Source organism: Meriones unguiculatus, chromosome 17 (assembly GCF_030254825.1).
Source record: "Meriones unguiculatus strain TT.TT164.6M chromosome 17, Bangor_MerUng_6.1, whole genome shotgun sequence".
In the NCBI taxonomy this organism is placed as follows: domain Eukaryota; kingdom Metazoa; phylum Chordata; class Mammalia; order Rodentia; family Muridae; genus Meriones; species Meriones unguiculatus.
Genome location: NC_083364.1, coordinates 46,977,212 through 46,995,168, shown reverse-complemented (window position 1 = coordinate 46,995,168; position 17,957 = coordinate 46,977,212). Strand labels below are relative to the sequence as shown.

Sequence of the window (17,957 nt, the reverse complement as noted above, 5' to 3'; positions counted from 1 at the left end):
TTTTTTTTTTTTGTTAAGTTATTTTAATGATAGGGCCAGAGAGATAGCTCTGTGGCTAAGAGCACTTGTTGCTCTGACAGAGGACCAGGTGGGTTCAATTCCAGGCACCCACATGGTGACTCACAAATGTCTGTAACCCGGTTCCAGGACATCTGAGGGCACAAGGCATGCGCAGTGCGCAGACACACATGTTGACAAGATACCATGCACATGAGACAAACAAACACGTACTTAAAAATTGGAGAAACGATTCCGAAGATTTGGCAGACGAGGGAATCATATAAAAAGTTATTTTAATACGTACTGTCTTTCTAACTAGGTCAGATTGTGGACTTTTGTCTGTGCCTTCTTCCTGTACCCAAGGCCATCCATCCCTTCTCCTTGTGATGGATGTACTTCACGTAAAGGATGTCATCTTCACCCTCTCACAGTCTGTGAGTCCGTCTCATCAGGGTTAGGTCCTTTCACGGTTACCTCATAGGGTCTAAAAACCCACACTTAAATTGAGTCGACTTACTCCTTTGATCCTTTGCCTGGTGCCCTCTGTGCTTTCCGCTGTAACCCCCAGGAATGGTCTTGCTCTAGCAGAGGCAAAGGTAACAGCAAGCAATAGAGATGTTCACCAGGCCTGGGGAGCCATCTTTTATAAGACCTGCAGCCCATCTGTCTTTCTCATCTTCCCTCCAGCTACAGCTCTTTATGTCCAACTACCCAGTGGTCTCATTTCCTTCACAAAGCGTAAGCCATTTCCCCGAGTACTCTAGACTGGAGCCCAGGGCCTGCTGGAGACACAGGATTCACTAATTTTAATACCAATGTGTACTATACATCACAGCTTCTTCACTAGCCTATCAGTGAGCTGTGAGGTTTCTACGTTATTATCATTAAAGGCGTCCTTGGTTTCACGTGCATGTTAAGTTGCTGGGCTGTAGTACATTCCTGAGATTAGATCCTACAGATCTTTCTAGATCCTGCAGAGATCTCTAGAAAGTGGTCAGACTCCCATTACATCGTATTTTGAAATTGTTTATTGTCCAACAATTTTAAATTATCGTTAAATAGCGGACCAGGAGCCTCTGGAGGCAAAGAGCTTTGTTGCTCTTATTTTTGTCTTTCTAGCACCCGCTAACCTACCTAGCAAGTGGTAGTGATTGGTGGATATTTGCCAAATGTATAAATGATGAATGGTAGGAAGCAAAACATTAGTTTTTGTCTTTTGTACGCATATATGTGTTTGTGGTGTGTACATGCGTGTAATGTCGTTCTCAGTACTTCTCACTGTTTATTTTGGTAAAGGTCTCTTGTTGAACCCAGGGCTCACCATTCAACAGACTGACTGCCCACTGAGCCCCCGAGGTCCACTTGCTGTCCCGCCCCCCAGCACCAGGCATGTGCCTAATTTATATGTGGGGGCTCGGGTTTTAATTCTGGGTCCTCCTTCTTGCTCAGGAAGTGCGTTGACAACCAGGCCATCTCTCCAGCCCCAATTTCCATCTTCTAAGTGTTCAAATGTTTGTTCTTAAGAAATTAAATTTATTGGAGGGGTGGGGTAGTTTAGTGGGTATTGCCCCCAAGCCTGACCGTGAGAGTTCAGGGAGCATAGTATGGAAGGAGAGAACTGATTCCTGAAAGCTGTCTTCTGACCTTCACTTGCAATCATGGCATACACACACACACACACACACACACACACACACACACGCATAATTTAAAACGTTTTTGGACAGAAAGCTTAAAAACAATTTTAAAAGTAATTTATGTATTTGTGACATGTTTTTTTTCTTTTAAAATGTCATTTGTCGATTAAAAAACAAAACAAAACAAAACAAAAAAAAAAAAAACAAAACAAAACAAATTCTTGGCGTTTATTTGCAGGTAGTAAATGAAGGGGATTCAAGCCTTGCCACGGATCTCCAGGAAGAGGCTGAGGAAAATCCTAGCCAGGTTGTGGATGAGAATAATACAGTATCGGCCAAAAAACAGGGACCGAGCGCACACAACTGGAGCGGTGACTGGAGCTTTTGGGTAGTATCTTTTGATCTTGAATACAAATTCTCCTTAATTCTGCGGCGGTTTATATAAATCCGTTGTGATTAGCTTCTAGATTGTAGATGCTGTGACTTCCGAGACCCGGTGACATTTCTCACGGGTCTTTCACGTGGCCACTAGGAGGCGCTGTTGCCTGGTTGATGGCGTGCGAAGGTCCGATTCCGTTTCCTTGCGGCAACACTGCCTCACGATTGGGTTGTGCTTCTGGCAAGAAGCTAACATCGCATAAACTATGTTTCTAAGTCTTACCGAGAAACAAGCTATTTTGTGTAATTTTCGTTTAAGGAATCAGTTCCCGTGGCAAAAGCGGCTTAACAATGCGTGCTCTGCAGTGTGTAATGACCAGAAGATGGGTTTTGAAGTTCGGAGCGTCTGATCCCGTTTTAAGTGTAACTCTGTTATCCTTCCAGTTTCCCCACATAAAAAGAGACTACGGCTTCCCAGTAGGCGCGCTGAGATGGTAGAGTGTTAGAGAGGAGCATGTCTGTCACGGTGCGAATGCTAATATTTGTTATTTTAATGGGCTCGTTCTAAAGCTAGCCTTTCCTATGAGTTTTTTTGGTATTTGATAGAAATATAATGCCTTACAACTGGAAGTCGGGTTTAGAGAGCCTCCCACAGTACCCATAGCTCCAGAACTGGTTCATTGGAAACCTGGTTCGTTGGGTACTCTGTATCACCGAGAATACTAAAAAAAGGGCATGGAATTAACAGGTTATTAGTACAGGGGTTGTCATCCACTTCGTAATTTACAAGTCAGTGCATGACTGTTACTGACTTTTCACACGACGGAACCACTCTTGGTCACTTAGAAAATCTACACATCATTTAGAAGCTTTTTTGGGGGTAGGGGGTGGGGGGTGGGGGAGCAGGGGAGACAGCATCTGTGTAGTCCAGGCCGGCCTCCTATTTGCTATGCAGCTAGGGTTAGCCTTGGATTCCTGGGCCTTACTTTCTCTGTTTGTTCTTATTTTCTTTGTTTTTTCCTCTTTAACTGAAAAACAGATTTCCCCCCTCAGATAATATATCCCCATTACAGTCTCCCCTCCCGCCACTCCTCCCAATCTTCCCCCACCTCCTCTCCCCATCTGAATCCACTCCCTTTCTCTCATTACAAAGTTACAGGCGGTGACAAACATCTGTAATCCCAGCACCGGGGAGGCAGAGGCAGGTAGGTCTCTTAGTGTGAGGTCAGCCCGGTCTACAAAGCAAGTCCGGGACAGCCAGGGCTACACAGAGAAACCATGTCTCAAAAGGCCAGAGCGGGAGGTGAGAAACAGGCTTCTAAGGGACAATAATAAAATATAATAACGTAAAACAAAAACTATCACGCTAAAGTTGGGCAGGACAAACCAACAGAAGGAAAACAGCCCAAGAGAAGGCACAAGAATCAAAGACCCACTTGTTCACACACTGCGGAGCCCCATAGAAACAGTACACTGGATGCCATGATATACACACAGAAAACCTGGAGCAGACCCATGTAGACCATGTGCCTCCGACTCAGAGGACCTTGTTTACCTGGTGTCTGTCCTCCATCCCCTCTAGCTCTTACATTCTTCCCACCTCTTCATCTTCTGGGTTCCCCGAGCTCTGCGGGGAGAGATTTGACAGAGACATCCCGTTTAGGGCTGAGCGTTTGACGGTCTCTCCCTCCTCGCATCATGCCTGTCTAAGCCTTGTGTTTACAGCTCATGCTATGAATTCAGGAACCTTCAGCACTCCAAGGGCTACCTCCAGAGTTAAGCAGCTGCGGTTACTCTTGGATGACTTAAAGCAAGACAAAGAGTAACAAAGAAAAGGGCAGCAGAATGAGAGTTTAGAAATAAGGCAGGAGATACACGTGACTAGATGCTTCTGAAGGTGAAGGAGGAACAGCACAACCAGCACCTTTACCATCGGAATAAAATCCAACCTTTGGACCAATTACTGGATTGAGATCTGTATTTTTACAACATGTCCAGATCATTTATACATCTTAAAGTTTAAAAAGCACAGGTTGAAAGTATCAAACGTCTTCATTGCCTCAGTTTAGGTCCCATTTCAGGAATTTTTTTCTGTAAATTCACGTAGAGTGAACTTAAAGATCAGAATAATATCTTGAGAATTTTAGAGACTTTTCCAGAGTTCCTTAGCCTCTGGAACTTATCCAAACACCAGAACATTCCAGAAAAGAGAAACAAGCAATAAAGACCCTGCACAGATCAACCAGCGTTCAGGTTGACATAGCTCTAAATATGACAATTCTTCACATCTTCACCTGGAGTTTCTTCAGTGTGGTTTTTATATATTTTAATAAGCTTAAGCAGGTTGACTAGATCATTGACAATGCGATAACTTGGATAAAGACGCATGGGAAGAAGCAGGGAATGCCAGCAAACACTCATGTTACGTAGCCTGGGCTGCCCAATTCAAAGACTCAAGCTTTGTGTAGCCAAATGACTCTTTAGTATAGCCCCATGTTCTGAGTAAGGCATCGTTGCTGATTTCATCGTCACGTGACCAGCGTGAAGTGGACTAACACAGACCCACGTGGTGTAGCATCCATGGATGTGCATGTTAGAGCTTCGCACGGCTGGCATCGGGAGGTCGCTTTGCAGCAGTGTTGCCACAAGCAATGGACCACAGTGTGACACTGAAACGCGTTCCTAGGTGATTGGAATTGTTTCGCTTACTATAATCTCATGGCGCCACCCCAGCGTCTGTAGTCTATATTTTTATGATTTTAAACAGTCCACTGTTAAGGAAACTTGCTATACAGCACACAACTGTACCAAAACCAAGAGCAACGATGTTTGGGAAGTCTGGGAGAGAGTTGATCCCGCCATTTTGAATCCACCTGTTTCTATCACAGACCTCCCCCCCCATGCTGCTGGTTTTTCTTCTTTCTTGTGGTGATAAGGTCAGAACCAGTACACTACAATAAGAAGGCAGAGTTCACAGAGTTCAAACTCAACACCAGGAAGACCCAGTGGCATGTCAGGAATGTCCTCATGAGGCACAAGACCCAAAATTTAACCCAAGTCAAGAATGTTAGGGCCATTTCAGACCCAAGGAAACCAGAACTGTGTCTTTTCACTTTACGAAGGTTACATTTGTCTGTCTTTTTAAAGAATACAACTCTTAAGAAGTTTATTTATTTAAAAAAGTTTTAGGGAGTTGTAGGGATAGATCAGAGGTTAAGAGCACTGATTGCTCTTCCAAAGGTCCTGAGTTCAATTCCTAGCAACCAGATGCTGGCTCACAACCATTCTATAATGAGATCTGGTGCTCTCTGCTGGCATGCAGGCATATATGCCGGCAAACACTGATATATACAACAAGTAATAAATAAATCTCAGTTTTTTTATTTTTATTTTTTTTTAGTGATGGAAGTAAAACCCAAGCGCTAGGGCCTGTTGGTTCCGTGGTCTACCGCTAAACTCTACATCTTGGTCCAGTAGGTTTGCTTATTAAAGGCCTGGATTGTAAAGAAACAAAACAGGGAGGCAAAAAGTATAGAACAAAAAATAGAAATAGAAATGTATTATGCTTTGCTAGTAGCTTTCTAACCACAGTGAACTAGCACAAGAGATTGCTCTGGAAAAACCCACAGCGAAGGTTCAAAGACGGAAGCGCCTCTTAGCAAGACTAAACTAGTCGTCTTGTAGTTTGAAATTGAGATTGTCCTCTTCAGCGGATTATTGGATGTGTGCCCCTGGGGTTCACGTGCCGGTTGGCTCAGGCAAAAGTAGATGAAGGGTCTGGTTTCATTTGGCACCACCAAACTTTCTTCCCAGGAGGCGCGGCCAGGCGAAGCCGCGCTTCTTGTCAGACTCCTCGTGTTGGGATGGCTGGTCCCTCCCTTGCTTCCTCCTCTTAATTCCAGGGATCTCACGCACGGACTTTCGAAAGCTGAGCCAAAGCTCCACCGCTGGGCTTCACCGCCAGCCGGTCATGTCCTCCCAGTGCCCTATGAACATGTCTCCGGCACCTGCTAGTGGCCCGCCCTGAGCCCTGCAGCTTCTCCCCGATTATCTGCATTTCTGACCCAACATTCAGCCCACAGGATTCCCAGGGGATGCACAACTAGAGCAGTTCTCTGGGGTGTGTGTTGGGGGATAAGGGGGCAGTCTTGCTGGTACCCTACATGCCCATGGGAGGAGCTGCTGTCATGACCACAGCACAGCTCTAGGGAGGTGCCTGGTAAACAGGTCACAGACTTGTTAAAGTTTGATGTCCTGAGAGCTAAGGAAAACCGGTGATGTAGAACAATTCGTGCAGGCAGCTGTTTTGCCGCAGTGAACTCAGAGGGCGGCGCGATGCAGCTGAGTGAATCAGATTGCAAACAAAACTTCGGGAATGGAATGGTGTCCTCTCTGCCCCTACCGGCTTTACTGTAGGATGCTCCAGGACGTGGGGCGGCCCACCTGACCTCCGTTGCATCACTTTTGAAATAGAGATGGAGACACAGTCCGACAGCATGGTGTCAGTCGGGACAGCGTGCTGCCAAACAGATGGACTAATATTTGTCTTTCTTCTTCTTAAGACTGCATATATGCAGGGTATCGCCAGGATTAAGTCTCCTGAGTTGTTGACAGTGAGAGCTTCAGACTTCCTGCTTAACCTGTTACCAAGGCTAGGACTCTTCTGTGTTTGTATTTATTTACTTTTACAAGTTGCTGTGTTTAATCCTAGAATCTGAGAAATGACTTTTATTGTCGACTTCTCTACTCATGAAATCCAAAATGATAAGCGAAATTGAAAATAAAGTTAATGGTGAATAAATATTTATGCTTTTTTGTCTTTTACGTGTTAGTAAAATGTACGTGGCAAAAGGGAAAGAAAGTTTTATTTTTTTGCCTTACCCACTAAAATAGCGATCTATCCTATGCGGATTAAAATCCCAGAGGACAAGCGGACATCTCTGCAACAGGTTTGTTTGTTTAGTTAGCTCTGTTAGTGACGTGTAGTCAGCCACTAGGGAGTGGGAAGGGGCCTCTGGGATTTTGTGCTGTGTGTGTTTGGAAGACGACATAACTTAACTGGCTGCAATCGTTAGAAAATGGTTCTTTGAACAAGGCGTTGATCATTGGCCATGCTTTCTTACTTTGATATTTCATCAAGTTCCTCTTTGAAAGTGTTTGTCAACTGTGAAAAACTCATTTCCTTGGTAGCTGGTCTAATTGATGATTTTATTTTAAAAGTAGACAAATTATGGTTTTCTGAAATTTGTAACTAAAATTAAAGTCTGTATATTTTCTTTAAATCATTGTGGTTTTTAAAAACCTTGACTAATATACATAGAATACAGGGGATGTAAATCTTAGATAATTGACTTAGAAAGAAAATAGGAAAAAAATGGAGTAAGAGAAATTTTTAAGCGCATAGAACTCAAATTAATCATTTCTTTCTCTCTTTTTGCTCTAAAACATCTAAAAATAAAACACATACATTTTGAAACACTATACTCAAATAATAATTAGCACGGAGAAAGTTTTAAGCCAAAGGGTAGATCACAGTCCAGTTGTATTTTTAATTGTCCGAGGACCCAGAAATCTGAGTTCTGTGCTTCGTCTCTGAGTTGTGATCGTGTTCACAACTAACATTTTGTACTTAAAAGTGGGGAGACAGGCCTGTTGTACAGGCACACGTAGGGCTAATTAATGCTCTACTATACATTTTGTCAAGGGGGCCGCTGAGGACTAATTAGCTTGTTTGTGGCGCACTTGGACACGTTCGGAGAAAAGCGGCCCTGGAGTCACGCTGCCTTCCAGGGCAAGGACGGCCCATGTTTATTCAGACCTAAAAAGTCTATGCCGAGTTTTGCTATGATGGCTTAAAAAAGAATAAAGTAGTTTTTCCCGATTCATTTTTAAAAACTGAATTCTATTTAGGATGTGTGTGTGTGTGTGTGTGTGTGTGTGTGTGTGTGTGTGTATAAATATATATATAATTATATATATCTCAGTATTTTATATTTGAGGTACCTTCTAACATTTTTAGATTTAATTCTAAAGAAAAAAGAGTTAATATTCTGGCAGAAGGAGGAGGGGCCTGATTAACTTAAATGGGCATTTTGGTAACACTATCCAGAAATGCTGACTATAAGGTTGTAAACTCCGTGTGCGGCACAGGCTGTGTTTTTGGTATCCTGGGTACACAGGTGTGAAGGCCAGAGGTTGATGTTGGATGACCTCTGTTGATGTTGGATGGCCTCTGTTGATGTTGGATGACCTCTGTTGATGTTGGATGGCCTCTGATGCTGTTTTTCATGTTAGGACATGTTTTTAGGTGCAAATGACGTTTTTTGAGATGTACTCATTATTTTCAGTTTGTGTGTATGGGTTTTGTCTTTGTACCACGTGGATGCAGTGCCTGAGGAGGCCAGAAGAGGGCGTCAGATGCCCCGGAACTGACTCATAGAGGGTCATGAGCCACCATGAGGGTACTGGGATTTAAAGACCCACCAGAGCTCCTAACTACTGAGTCATCTTTCTAGCCCAGATTTACTTATCTGTTTTAAATTTCACTTATTTTGTTATGTGCGTTCATGTACCTGTGTGCGCATGTCTGTGTATGTGTGGTTGGTTAAAGGATAAGCTTGTGTGAATCTGTTCTTTGCGCGACCTGGGGATCAAATTACTGTCATTAGACTTGGAGGCAAGTACCTTTCACCCCTGAGCCACCTTGCTGGCCCTCTACCTTATCTTTTGAGACAGGGTCACAGTGAACCCGGAGCTTACTGTTTTTGCTAAACTACCCCAGGATTTGCCATGCTCTTTCCTCAGCCCACTACACTGGGGTTCCACGTGTTTGCTGTGGCTTCTTTGCCGTCACTTCTTACGTGTGGATGCCGGGGATCTGAAAGTACCTGTGCCTGTAAAGAACCCTTTCCCTCCCAGCCATTTCCAAAGCCCTGTGACAAACGTGTGTATAATGCTTATCTGGGATTACCAAGTAACAAAGGAAGTATTTGAGGGCTACAAGGAGGAATGAAGGGATTACTAGAGTTAAAGACCTGTGAGCTAACAGCCAGGCAGCCTGACACAGGATAGGAGATGATGCCTTGAGCTGACATGGGTTAGGATGGAGAATGCTTCATAAAGCCATGACTCCTGTAGAGTTGTACCTTCTGTGAAATGTTGGCAAGGAAAGAAATCTACCTACATCTTCAAACTGAAGACAAACTCGTTTGGCTAAGCCAGGCTTAGGTGGGGGTGGGAGTGAGTTTGGGGATTGAATTATAATACTCTAGTAATGAGCAGAAGGAAATTTGACAAGTGACACACTGGGTTCCAAAACTTACAGAGTACAGCTGTGGAGTAGCTGGGGAGATTGTAGCTCAGCGGATAGCACTGCCTTGGCATTTGCAAGGCCTCAGATTGGCTACACAGACCTGCGAAATAAAAAAGAATCCCCAAGGAAGGCCTTAGCCAATATAGAGAAAAACGTAAACGGGTAATAAAATTTAAAAATGCCAAGCAGATTTAAAAAAAAAACAAATATACAACAAATACAAGGGCTAAATAGGAAATACATGTTCATTAAAATAATGATTATATGGTACAGTAGAAAATCAAAACTGAAGAAAGAGAAGTAGAAAAGCATATATGTATAAGTCAGATTGTATCACTGAGAGAGTGTGAAGTAAACACACCCATCAGCATCGAGAAAGAGAGCAGCTTCAGACATAAGGGGACAAAAGAGCATCTACCGGCCTCGGAGGGAGTTTCAGAAGACGGGCATAGAGAATGAGCAAGGGCAGAGGACATGTGTAAACTCTGCTCTTGAAGGGAGCCGAGAATCGGGAGGCTCAGGGAAGCTCTCCCAGGCTACCTTAAGGATACCTGAGCTGAGTCACCAAGTTAGAAGTGGTAAATGCAGACAGCAAATGGATGATGATGAAGATTGTCTTTGCTATATCATCATGTCAGTGGGTCTCAGCCTTCCTGATGCTACTACCCTTTAATACAGGTCTTCTGTTGTGAAGACTCCCAACCATGAAATCATTTTCATTGCTACCTCATGACTGTAATTTTGCTACTGAGCGGTGTCTCAGTGCCTAAGACTGTCAGGAATACGTGTTTTCTGATGGTCGCAACCCACAGGTTCAGAACCGCTGTTCTAAGTGACGCAGACGGTATCACAACCACCCTAGAGGTTTCAGTCAGATGGATAGTTTACAAATAAGCAAATATGTTATGGCAAGTAGTAATAGCTATGAAAACAATAAAAGATCACAGAGAATCGAGGGGAAGAAGTAATGTTAGCTCGGAGATCCGAGCAAAGCTGCACTGAGAAGGCCCTAGTGGAGGAGGCAGGTGAGAGAGAGAGAAGAGAACGAGTCATTTGCAACAGAAAAGGGAATGGTTTGGGAGGGTGTGGAAGGGTGCTGATGCGGAAGGCTGGCCTGAAGCCTGCTGAGGAGGTGGGTATAGTGAGTGAGGGAAAGAGACTGAAGAAACCGACCCTAGAATTTTCAGTGCAGCTGGGTAAATGGAAGCACCCTTCAGAGAAGGAAAAGACCAGAGCAGAAGGTTTGCAGGCTAACCAAAGGGTTTGTTTGTTTGGTGACAGAAATGCATATTGATCACTTGAGTAGAACGATCTAATAAACTATGGGATCATGACTCCAATCTCGGGAGGGGCTAAAGCTGAAATTAATTTGTGAGACTTGAAGCATGGATACTCTTTAAGGGTAGGTTTGTAGAGTGAATTGGAAACATTTCAAGCAAAATAGGACCTAAAAGAAAAGTGTGGACTTTGAAGTTTAGAATCTCAAATTTACAAGAAGAGAAATTATATATATAAAAAAAGACAAATTTAGATAATGAGGGGGTAGGAAGAGAAACTAGCATTCACAAAGGTAAGTGGAGGAAGTTTATTAGGGAGGGTACTGCTTTGGGTTAAGGGAAGATGGGGCATCTGGCTATTGCACTTGAAGATGGGGGACCCTGAGGACACCGAAGAGTGCAGTTTGTGGCGAGAGGTGGTCCAGCACTGAGTGTGGACGGCTGTCACAGGAGGCTCTTCAGTCCAGCACCTGTGTGACACTTCACAAACACCTGTGACTCCGGCTTCAGGGGATCCACACTCGAATGTTCATATTTCCCTTCCCACAATTAAATCTTTTTTTTTTTTAAGTACAGTTTGGCTGGGCATGGGGGCACATGCTTTTAATCCCAGCACTTGGGAGGTAGAGGCAGGTGGATCTCTGTGAGTTCAAGGCCAACCTGGTCTACAGAATGAGTTCCAGGGCAGTCAGGGCTACACAGAGAAACCCTGTCTCATGCCCTACTGGCAAAAGTACAATCTGATGGCAAAAACAGATCTTCTTACGTAAGAGTTGACATGCAGTTTTCCAAAGAAGTAAAGGGAGGAAAATTCATAACTTTTAATTAATTAATTAAACTTGTTTTGCACTTTTTGTTTTATTGGGGTTTTGTTCTTTGTTTTGATTTTCTTTGGGCTCTCTTGTTTTTTGAGAGAGGGAAAGAAAATAAAGTTGGGTGGGAAGTGGAGAGAATCTGGAAGGTGGTGGGGATGGAAATGAATAAGATTAAAATACATAGTATACAAACTTTAATAGAAAAACCTTTTGGTTGAGAACATGGCATATAAATTATCTATTAGTTTACTCTTTGTAGCTATAATGAGATCATGGACAAGCTAATTTATAAAAAGAAGAAGAAAAAGAAAAGTATCTCCCAGTTCCAGAGCTTTGGAGTGTCTGCAGTTCGTGAGGCCGCAGCGTGGAGCCTGATTGTGTATCTTGTATCTGACTTGTCTCTGTCCCCCTATGGCCAGGCAGGATGGATGAACACATGAGGGCACACTTGTTTTGTAGGAAGTCAACTGTGCTGTAACTAACCTACCTCCATGACAGCAGAACCAGCATACTGGAGTGTCACCGGCTCTCAGGATTGTAGTGGGGAGTGGGGGAGTTTATTTTGTCCTGGGCATTGATGCATACATGCACATGTGTGAAATCGTATTCATAACCTAAGCAGGCCTGGAATTCACTGGCTATCCCAAGACTCCAACTTGTGGTGATCCTCCTGCCTCAGCCTCTCAAGTACTGGGATTGTAGTATGAGGCACCACTCCAGACTGCAGATTAAGTTTCTAAAATTTGCAATTTGAGGTTTGATTCAAACCATCATACCAACAGAGCTGAGGCAATCCTCAAGCCTTGATGGTTTGGCTGAGAAATCCTAAAATACCTAAAAACTCAATTATAGTTCTGCATAACCTTTTCCAATATTAAGATGTAAAAAGAGCAAATCTCAATTTATTGTGTGAATCAAGTTTTCACCATTACAATATTTTATAAAGTATAGATAATTTGTAGATTTTTTTTTTTTTTTTTTTTTTTTTTTTTTAGTTGAGTGAGTTCCTTGGTATTCCTGCTTTGAGGGTAATTTGTTTGTTTTAATTACAAGTAGACATTGAGTTAGGTCAAATATTAGTTCCATATCAAGGGAATTGATGTGATTTTTTTTTTTTTTTTCTGTTTTCAGCTGATCTCATTGCTCAGCTTTTGCCTATGAAGCCAGCCCTGGGTCCCTGGGTCATGCTGTATTATTCGTTTTTCATGTTGCTGAAGGGAATTTGTTCACATTCTAAGGATTTTTGCATCTGTACTCCTGCGGTCGTTTTTTCTGTAATTGTAATATTTTTATCTAGTTTTGATATTAGAATAATACTTGCTTCATACAAGGGATTGAGATTTACTCTTTTCTAACTTAATATTTGGAAAGGATTGCGCAGACCTAGAATTGAGTTTTTAAACATTCAGGATTTCTCCAGTGAAACCATGTAGTCTTGGAGAGTTCTGTCTTGGGAAATTTGAAATCGTAAATTCAATTTCATTGTAGGTTGTGGGCCAACTTAACTGAACTATTTCATGCTGAGTGAATTTTAGCAGTTGGGGTATTTTTCGGGTGTTCCTTCAAGGCAATACATTTATATGTGTAGGGGAATGTGGGTTCACCCTTATTTCCTTTGAGATCTGTAGTGTGTACAGTGTTATCCTGTTTAATAATTAATAATTCATAGTGTGTCTCTCTCTTCATCAGTCTTGCTAAAAGTTTTACCACTTGGTTGTTTTAAAATAATGATCTCTCTCAATTTTATTTCTGTTGTTTTTGTGTTTCAATTAAAAACCAATTTACTCTTTTAATTATTACCCGTAATTTTTTTTTAGTTAAAAAATGTATTTTTTCTCTTCTGAGTTCTTGAGCATGGCACTTGAATTATCCCAGACCTTTGCTTTCTCCCATTTTCATTCTAACATCTGTTATGCTATATGATTACATTAATACATAGAATATGGTTGGACTTACAAGTAGACATTTTATTGCCTGTTGTTCGTGTTTCATGTTATTTTTGTTCCTTTATTCTCCATTTATTTATTTGTGTGCCAAATATTTTAGGCTATTATGTTAATTTTTATTTAAAAAAATTTTAAGGTATACATGTGTACATGTGTGAGCATGTATGTCTGTGTATGTATGTGGGAGAGAGACAGAGAGAGATGTGTGTGTGTATGTATGTATGTATGTATGTATGTATGTATGTATATGGAGGCCAGAGGCTGACCTGTGGGAGTCTGTTTTCTCCTTCCACCGTTTGGGTCCTGGATATTGAGCTCAGCTCATCAGGCTTGGAAGCAAGTACATTTAGCCCCGTTCTAGTGTTATTTCTGTTGCTGGGACAAACAAAAGCAGCTTAGGGAGGAAAGGCTTTATTTGGCTCATTCTTCCAGGTATCAGTTCATCACTGAGGGAAGTCGGGTGAGGAATTCAAGTGGGAACTCACAGGCAGAAACCATGAAAGCTCACGGGCTCATGCTCAGAGAGCTTTCTCATATACCACAGGCCCACCTCACAGATGCCCCCGGGCAAATCTGACCTAGGCAATTCCTCAATCGAGCTTTCTTCCCAGGCGGCTCTGAGCTGTCAAGTTGACAGCTGAAGCTAGGACAACCCCCTGATCCATCTCATAGGCCCGTAAATTGGTCAAGCATGGTTTTCTCTAGTTCTTTGCACATTTGGGGAATAATTTCTTTGTTGTCTTAAGCAATTAAATTCACTACCTGGAAAGGAATTGTTTTTGTTGACTGTTGTTTTGGGTTTGTTTGTTTTTTTTTTTCTTTTCTTTCTGTTGCTCCCCATGTTTTATAATTTTTCCTGCCAGTTGGCTAATTCAAATGGTGTAGTAGCGATACTGAGGATTAGAGGATAGCTCCAGAGGGGCTCTGGGGCCCTGAGTCCTGCTACAAAGAAGTCTCCAGAGACATTTCAATTAATATTTAGCAAAAATAAGAGAATGTATTAAGAAAGATGAACTTCCAGAGGAGGAGGTGGGCTGGAGGAGGAGGGCTGGAGGAGGGGGGCTGGAGCGGGCTTAGTGGTACCATTTCACAAAGGAGCAGGCTCTTCTGGGCACACTTCGTCGGTTGCTGTAGCTCTAAGTAGAACTTCATGTGGCACTTGTATCATTGTCTTAACGTGCCACCGGAGGGGTGAGGTTTATTATTATTATGAGCCACGGACTGCTTTCGGAGACTTTGGAGTGCCTCTGCCCCCATGCCAGCGCCTGGGTCGGTTTGGGTTTGGCTCAGCTGGGACTTCCAGCCTTCTTCGCTCCTGGAGTGCTTTTCCTACATGCCAGTTCTGGAAGGCTTTTTCATGAGGCCTCCAGGTCTCCCTCTCTGCCCCACCGGCCTGCCTCATTAGCATCTCTGGATCCTGAGCACTTTCTCTTTGCCCAAAGGATTGTCACTGTGATTTTGTTTACTTAAGAACTTGCCTAGAGTAAATCTCGCTGTGTCCTGTGGCATGTGAGAACAAATATCTCTGCTGTATTTATTATGGATTTTCTTTTCTTTGTAAGGCTGACTCTCTATCTATTGACAAGTGACTACCAATGATTCGCTCAGATGAAGACCCAGAAAGGCCCTTCCTTCTCTGGTGACAGATCTGTGTGCACATTAGGTAATGTGGCCAAGGTTCAGGTTCTTCTCACCCGTCCCAGATTCCACAGTGTTGTGTGTCTAGGCAGGAATGTGGAGGTAGCTCAAGCTTGCTCTTCCGTCTGCTCCTCGTGTCTGCAGCTAGGTTCGGTAGAAGCATATGAACAGTGCAAAGCCCACAGGGCCTCCTTTCCTTCTAGATCCAAGGCCATGGCCCTTGCTAATCTGCCACGTGGCTTGTTCCAGTTGGGACCTCAGACTGCCCCTATAACTTTAGGGTTTTCCCTTCTACTTCTAAACCACAGGTTTTCTGCTCCCTCTACACCAGCCCCACCTCCTCTGCAACACAGCTCCTAGCTTTCAGGGCCTGTCCCGCATTCGCAGAACCATCACACTGATGGCTTTTGAGATGTTTGTGCTTCTTTCATATAAGGACATAATGTTGACAGAAAGTATGTGATTTTTACATTTCATCTGGAATGTGCTGTCTAAGCTATCACGAGCGTAAGTAAACAGAAATCTAATCTTTTTATTGTTTCAGATCTCAAGTTCTACCTACAAAGACAGGAATGAGGAATACAAACAGCAGTTCACACACCTGCCCGAATCAGAGAAGTTGATAGCAGGTACTCAGAGCACCTCAGACACAGACAGATGTGGCAGACGACCATATGGAGAGAAACCTTGGGCCTGCATGCTAGACAGGGTCGGCTTCGTAAGAAAAACAGTGTCCTGTTTTACAGGGGGACGCACTTCAGCCAAGTGTAACTAGGGGAACGGTGATTTCTGACCTATGAGGTGCTACGGACTAACTAAGCAGAAGTCTGTGCTCATGGTTTCTTCTGGTACCTCTATATGTGGCTTTGTAAGGGACATTTAGATTTGATGCTCATCGTGTAGTAACTCTCCTGAGAAAAATACACTTTTCAACAAGTGCACTGAAAGAGCAATTTAATAGGAAAAAGTCATTATTCATGTTATGTTTCATGTGGAGTTTTTGTATGTGCTAGGCTTTCCGGTAAGAAACTTAGTCATTTTTGTTACAGAAATGCTTTATTATGTGTATTTATGTTTGTACATATATTTGTGTGTGTGTTTATGTGTTCATATATATGTTTGAACATATATTTGCATGTATGTTTGTAAATACGTTTGTACAAACATATATGTAAATATATGTGTATAAAAATGTAAATATATTTGTAAATATGTGTGTACAAAATATTTGTGCAAACACATATAAGCACATATATTATATATATATACATATATGTGTATGTGGGTTCACTGGAATGTAGGTGAATGGGTGTGTGGAGGCCAGGGACCAATATGGAAAGTCTTTCAAATGAACTCATCTTATGTTTGTGACTGGGTCTCATTGAACCTGAAGCTCACCAATTGTCTACATTCCTCCTGTCTTCTTTCCCAGCGCTGAGATTCCAAGTACACCACCACACTTCACTTTAAGTGTTTTTAATTTAATTAAATTATTTTGGTGTAAATAGGTGTTTGCCTGAGTATGTTTCTTGCTACATATGTGTGCAGTACCTTCTGAGGCCAGAAGAGGGCATCAGAGCCCTTAAGAGTTACAGATGGTTGTAATTGTTAAAGTTACTTTTCTAAAACTGGGTTGGTTTGTTTTTTTTCTCAATTTCTCTCTTAACCCAGTTATCACGCAAAAAAATTGAGACTCTTTTATATTTGTTTAATAATAAGCTCCACAAAACAATAACTGAGCAGTTATTACTTTATTCTTAAACCTTTAAGCTAATCTTGTTTCCTCCCAGACATTTCAGAGATACTCAGGCTTTGCAGCTTTGCCTGCTCCAGCATCTCTCCTATGGCAGAATCCCCTCATTCCTCCTCTAACTCCTCCCGGGGCTGGCAGGAAGTCCAGCCCTATTTTCTCCCCTGCTCAGCGATTGGCTATAAACTGCTTTATTGGCCTATCGGGAACAATTGGGAAGCAGTGTTCACGTAACATTGAGGCAGGAGACTCTTAGAGCAAGAATTGCAACGAGATATGGGGGAGGGTACAGAAATCAGCATTTGAATTACACAATAATCTTATGCCTACAGTGAGCCACCACGTGGGTGCCAGGTTGCGAACCTGGGTCCCCTGGGAGAGTAGCCGGTGCTCTTAACCACTGAGCTATTACTCCGGCCCCCACAGCCAGATTTTTAAATGGCTTCTGGGAAATCATGTCAGGTCTTATGCATCCAGGTTGGCCTCAAATTCAGTATGTATCTGGGGATGGCCCTGAACTCCTGAACCTCCTGTCTCTACCTCCCAAGTTCTGTGATAACAGACATGTGTCACCACCCCCAGCAAAAGTAACATATTTTCATGATAGAAATTTCATGTATGAAATTGAGAGAAAAGTGGTGGTGGGGTATGGAAGGATTTAGAAGGAAAGGAGAGGTAGTTGTGTTTGTGTGGTAATGGAATGTTAAGTGTTAATTGTTAAAAATAATTACAACTTTTTTTGCACGTGTGGCAAATGTTCTTGCTAGCCTCACACTTAAAACTTTTCACAGAAACCCTTCCTGTTCTTTCCTACCTTGTTTTGTTTTGTTGAGACAGGATCTTGCTATGTACCTCTGCTGCCCTGGAACATTCTATGTAGAGCAGCTGGCTTCAAACTTGGAGCTATCCTCCTGCCTCCGCCTTCCAAATACAGGTGTGTTACCACCACCTCGTGAGTTTTGCCTTTTTGAAACATATTAATTTCATTGTATAGTGAAATATACGCATTGTAAGACTGAAAAGCCACCCAGGAAAATGTAGAGAAAAGAATGACCCTTGTATCTGTATAATTTGGCTTTTTTTTTTTTTTTGTCTTTTATACGTTTTCAGTGTGTGTGCTTATTTTCAAAAAGTTACATGTTTGCATTTTTCTGACTGGTACAGCACACATGTTTAAAGTAGATGTGTTAGGAACTGATGTGAA

The 17,957-nt window shown here is 42.5% G+C and overlaps 1 protein-coding gene across 1 annotated transcript in view; it reads left to right on the top strand.

Annotated features, from left to right (window-relative positions):
• Nucleotides 1-17,957, top strand: part of Gramd1c (GRAM domain containing 1C) — a 72,761-nt gene that overhangs the window by 1,574 nt on the left and 53,230 nt on the right. The window contains exons 2-3 of the mRNA XM_021656789.2: nucleotides 1,876-2,025; nucleotides 15,548-15,632. Of these exons, the coding sequence (XP_021512464.1) occupies nucleotides 1,876-2,025; nucleotides 15,548-15,632 (235 nt within the window). The remainder of the gene's footprint in view (nucleotides 1-1,875; nucleotides 2,026-15,547; nucleotides 15,633-17,957) is intronic.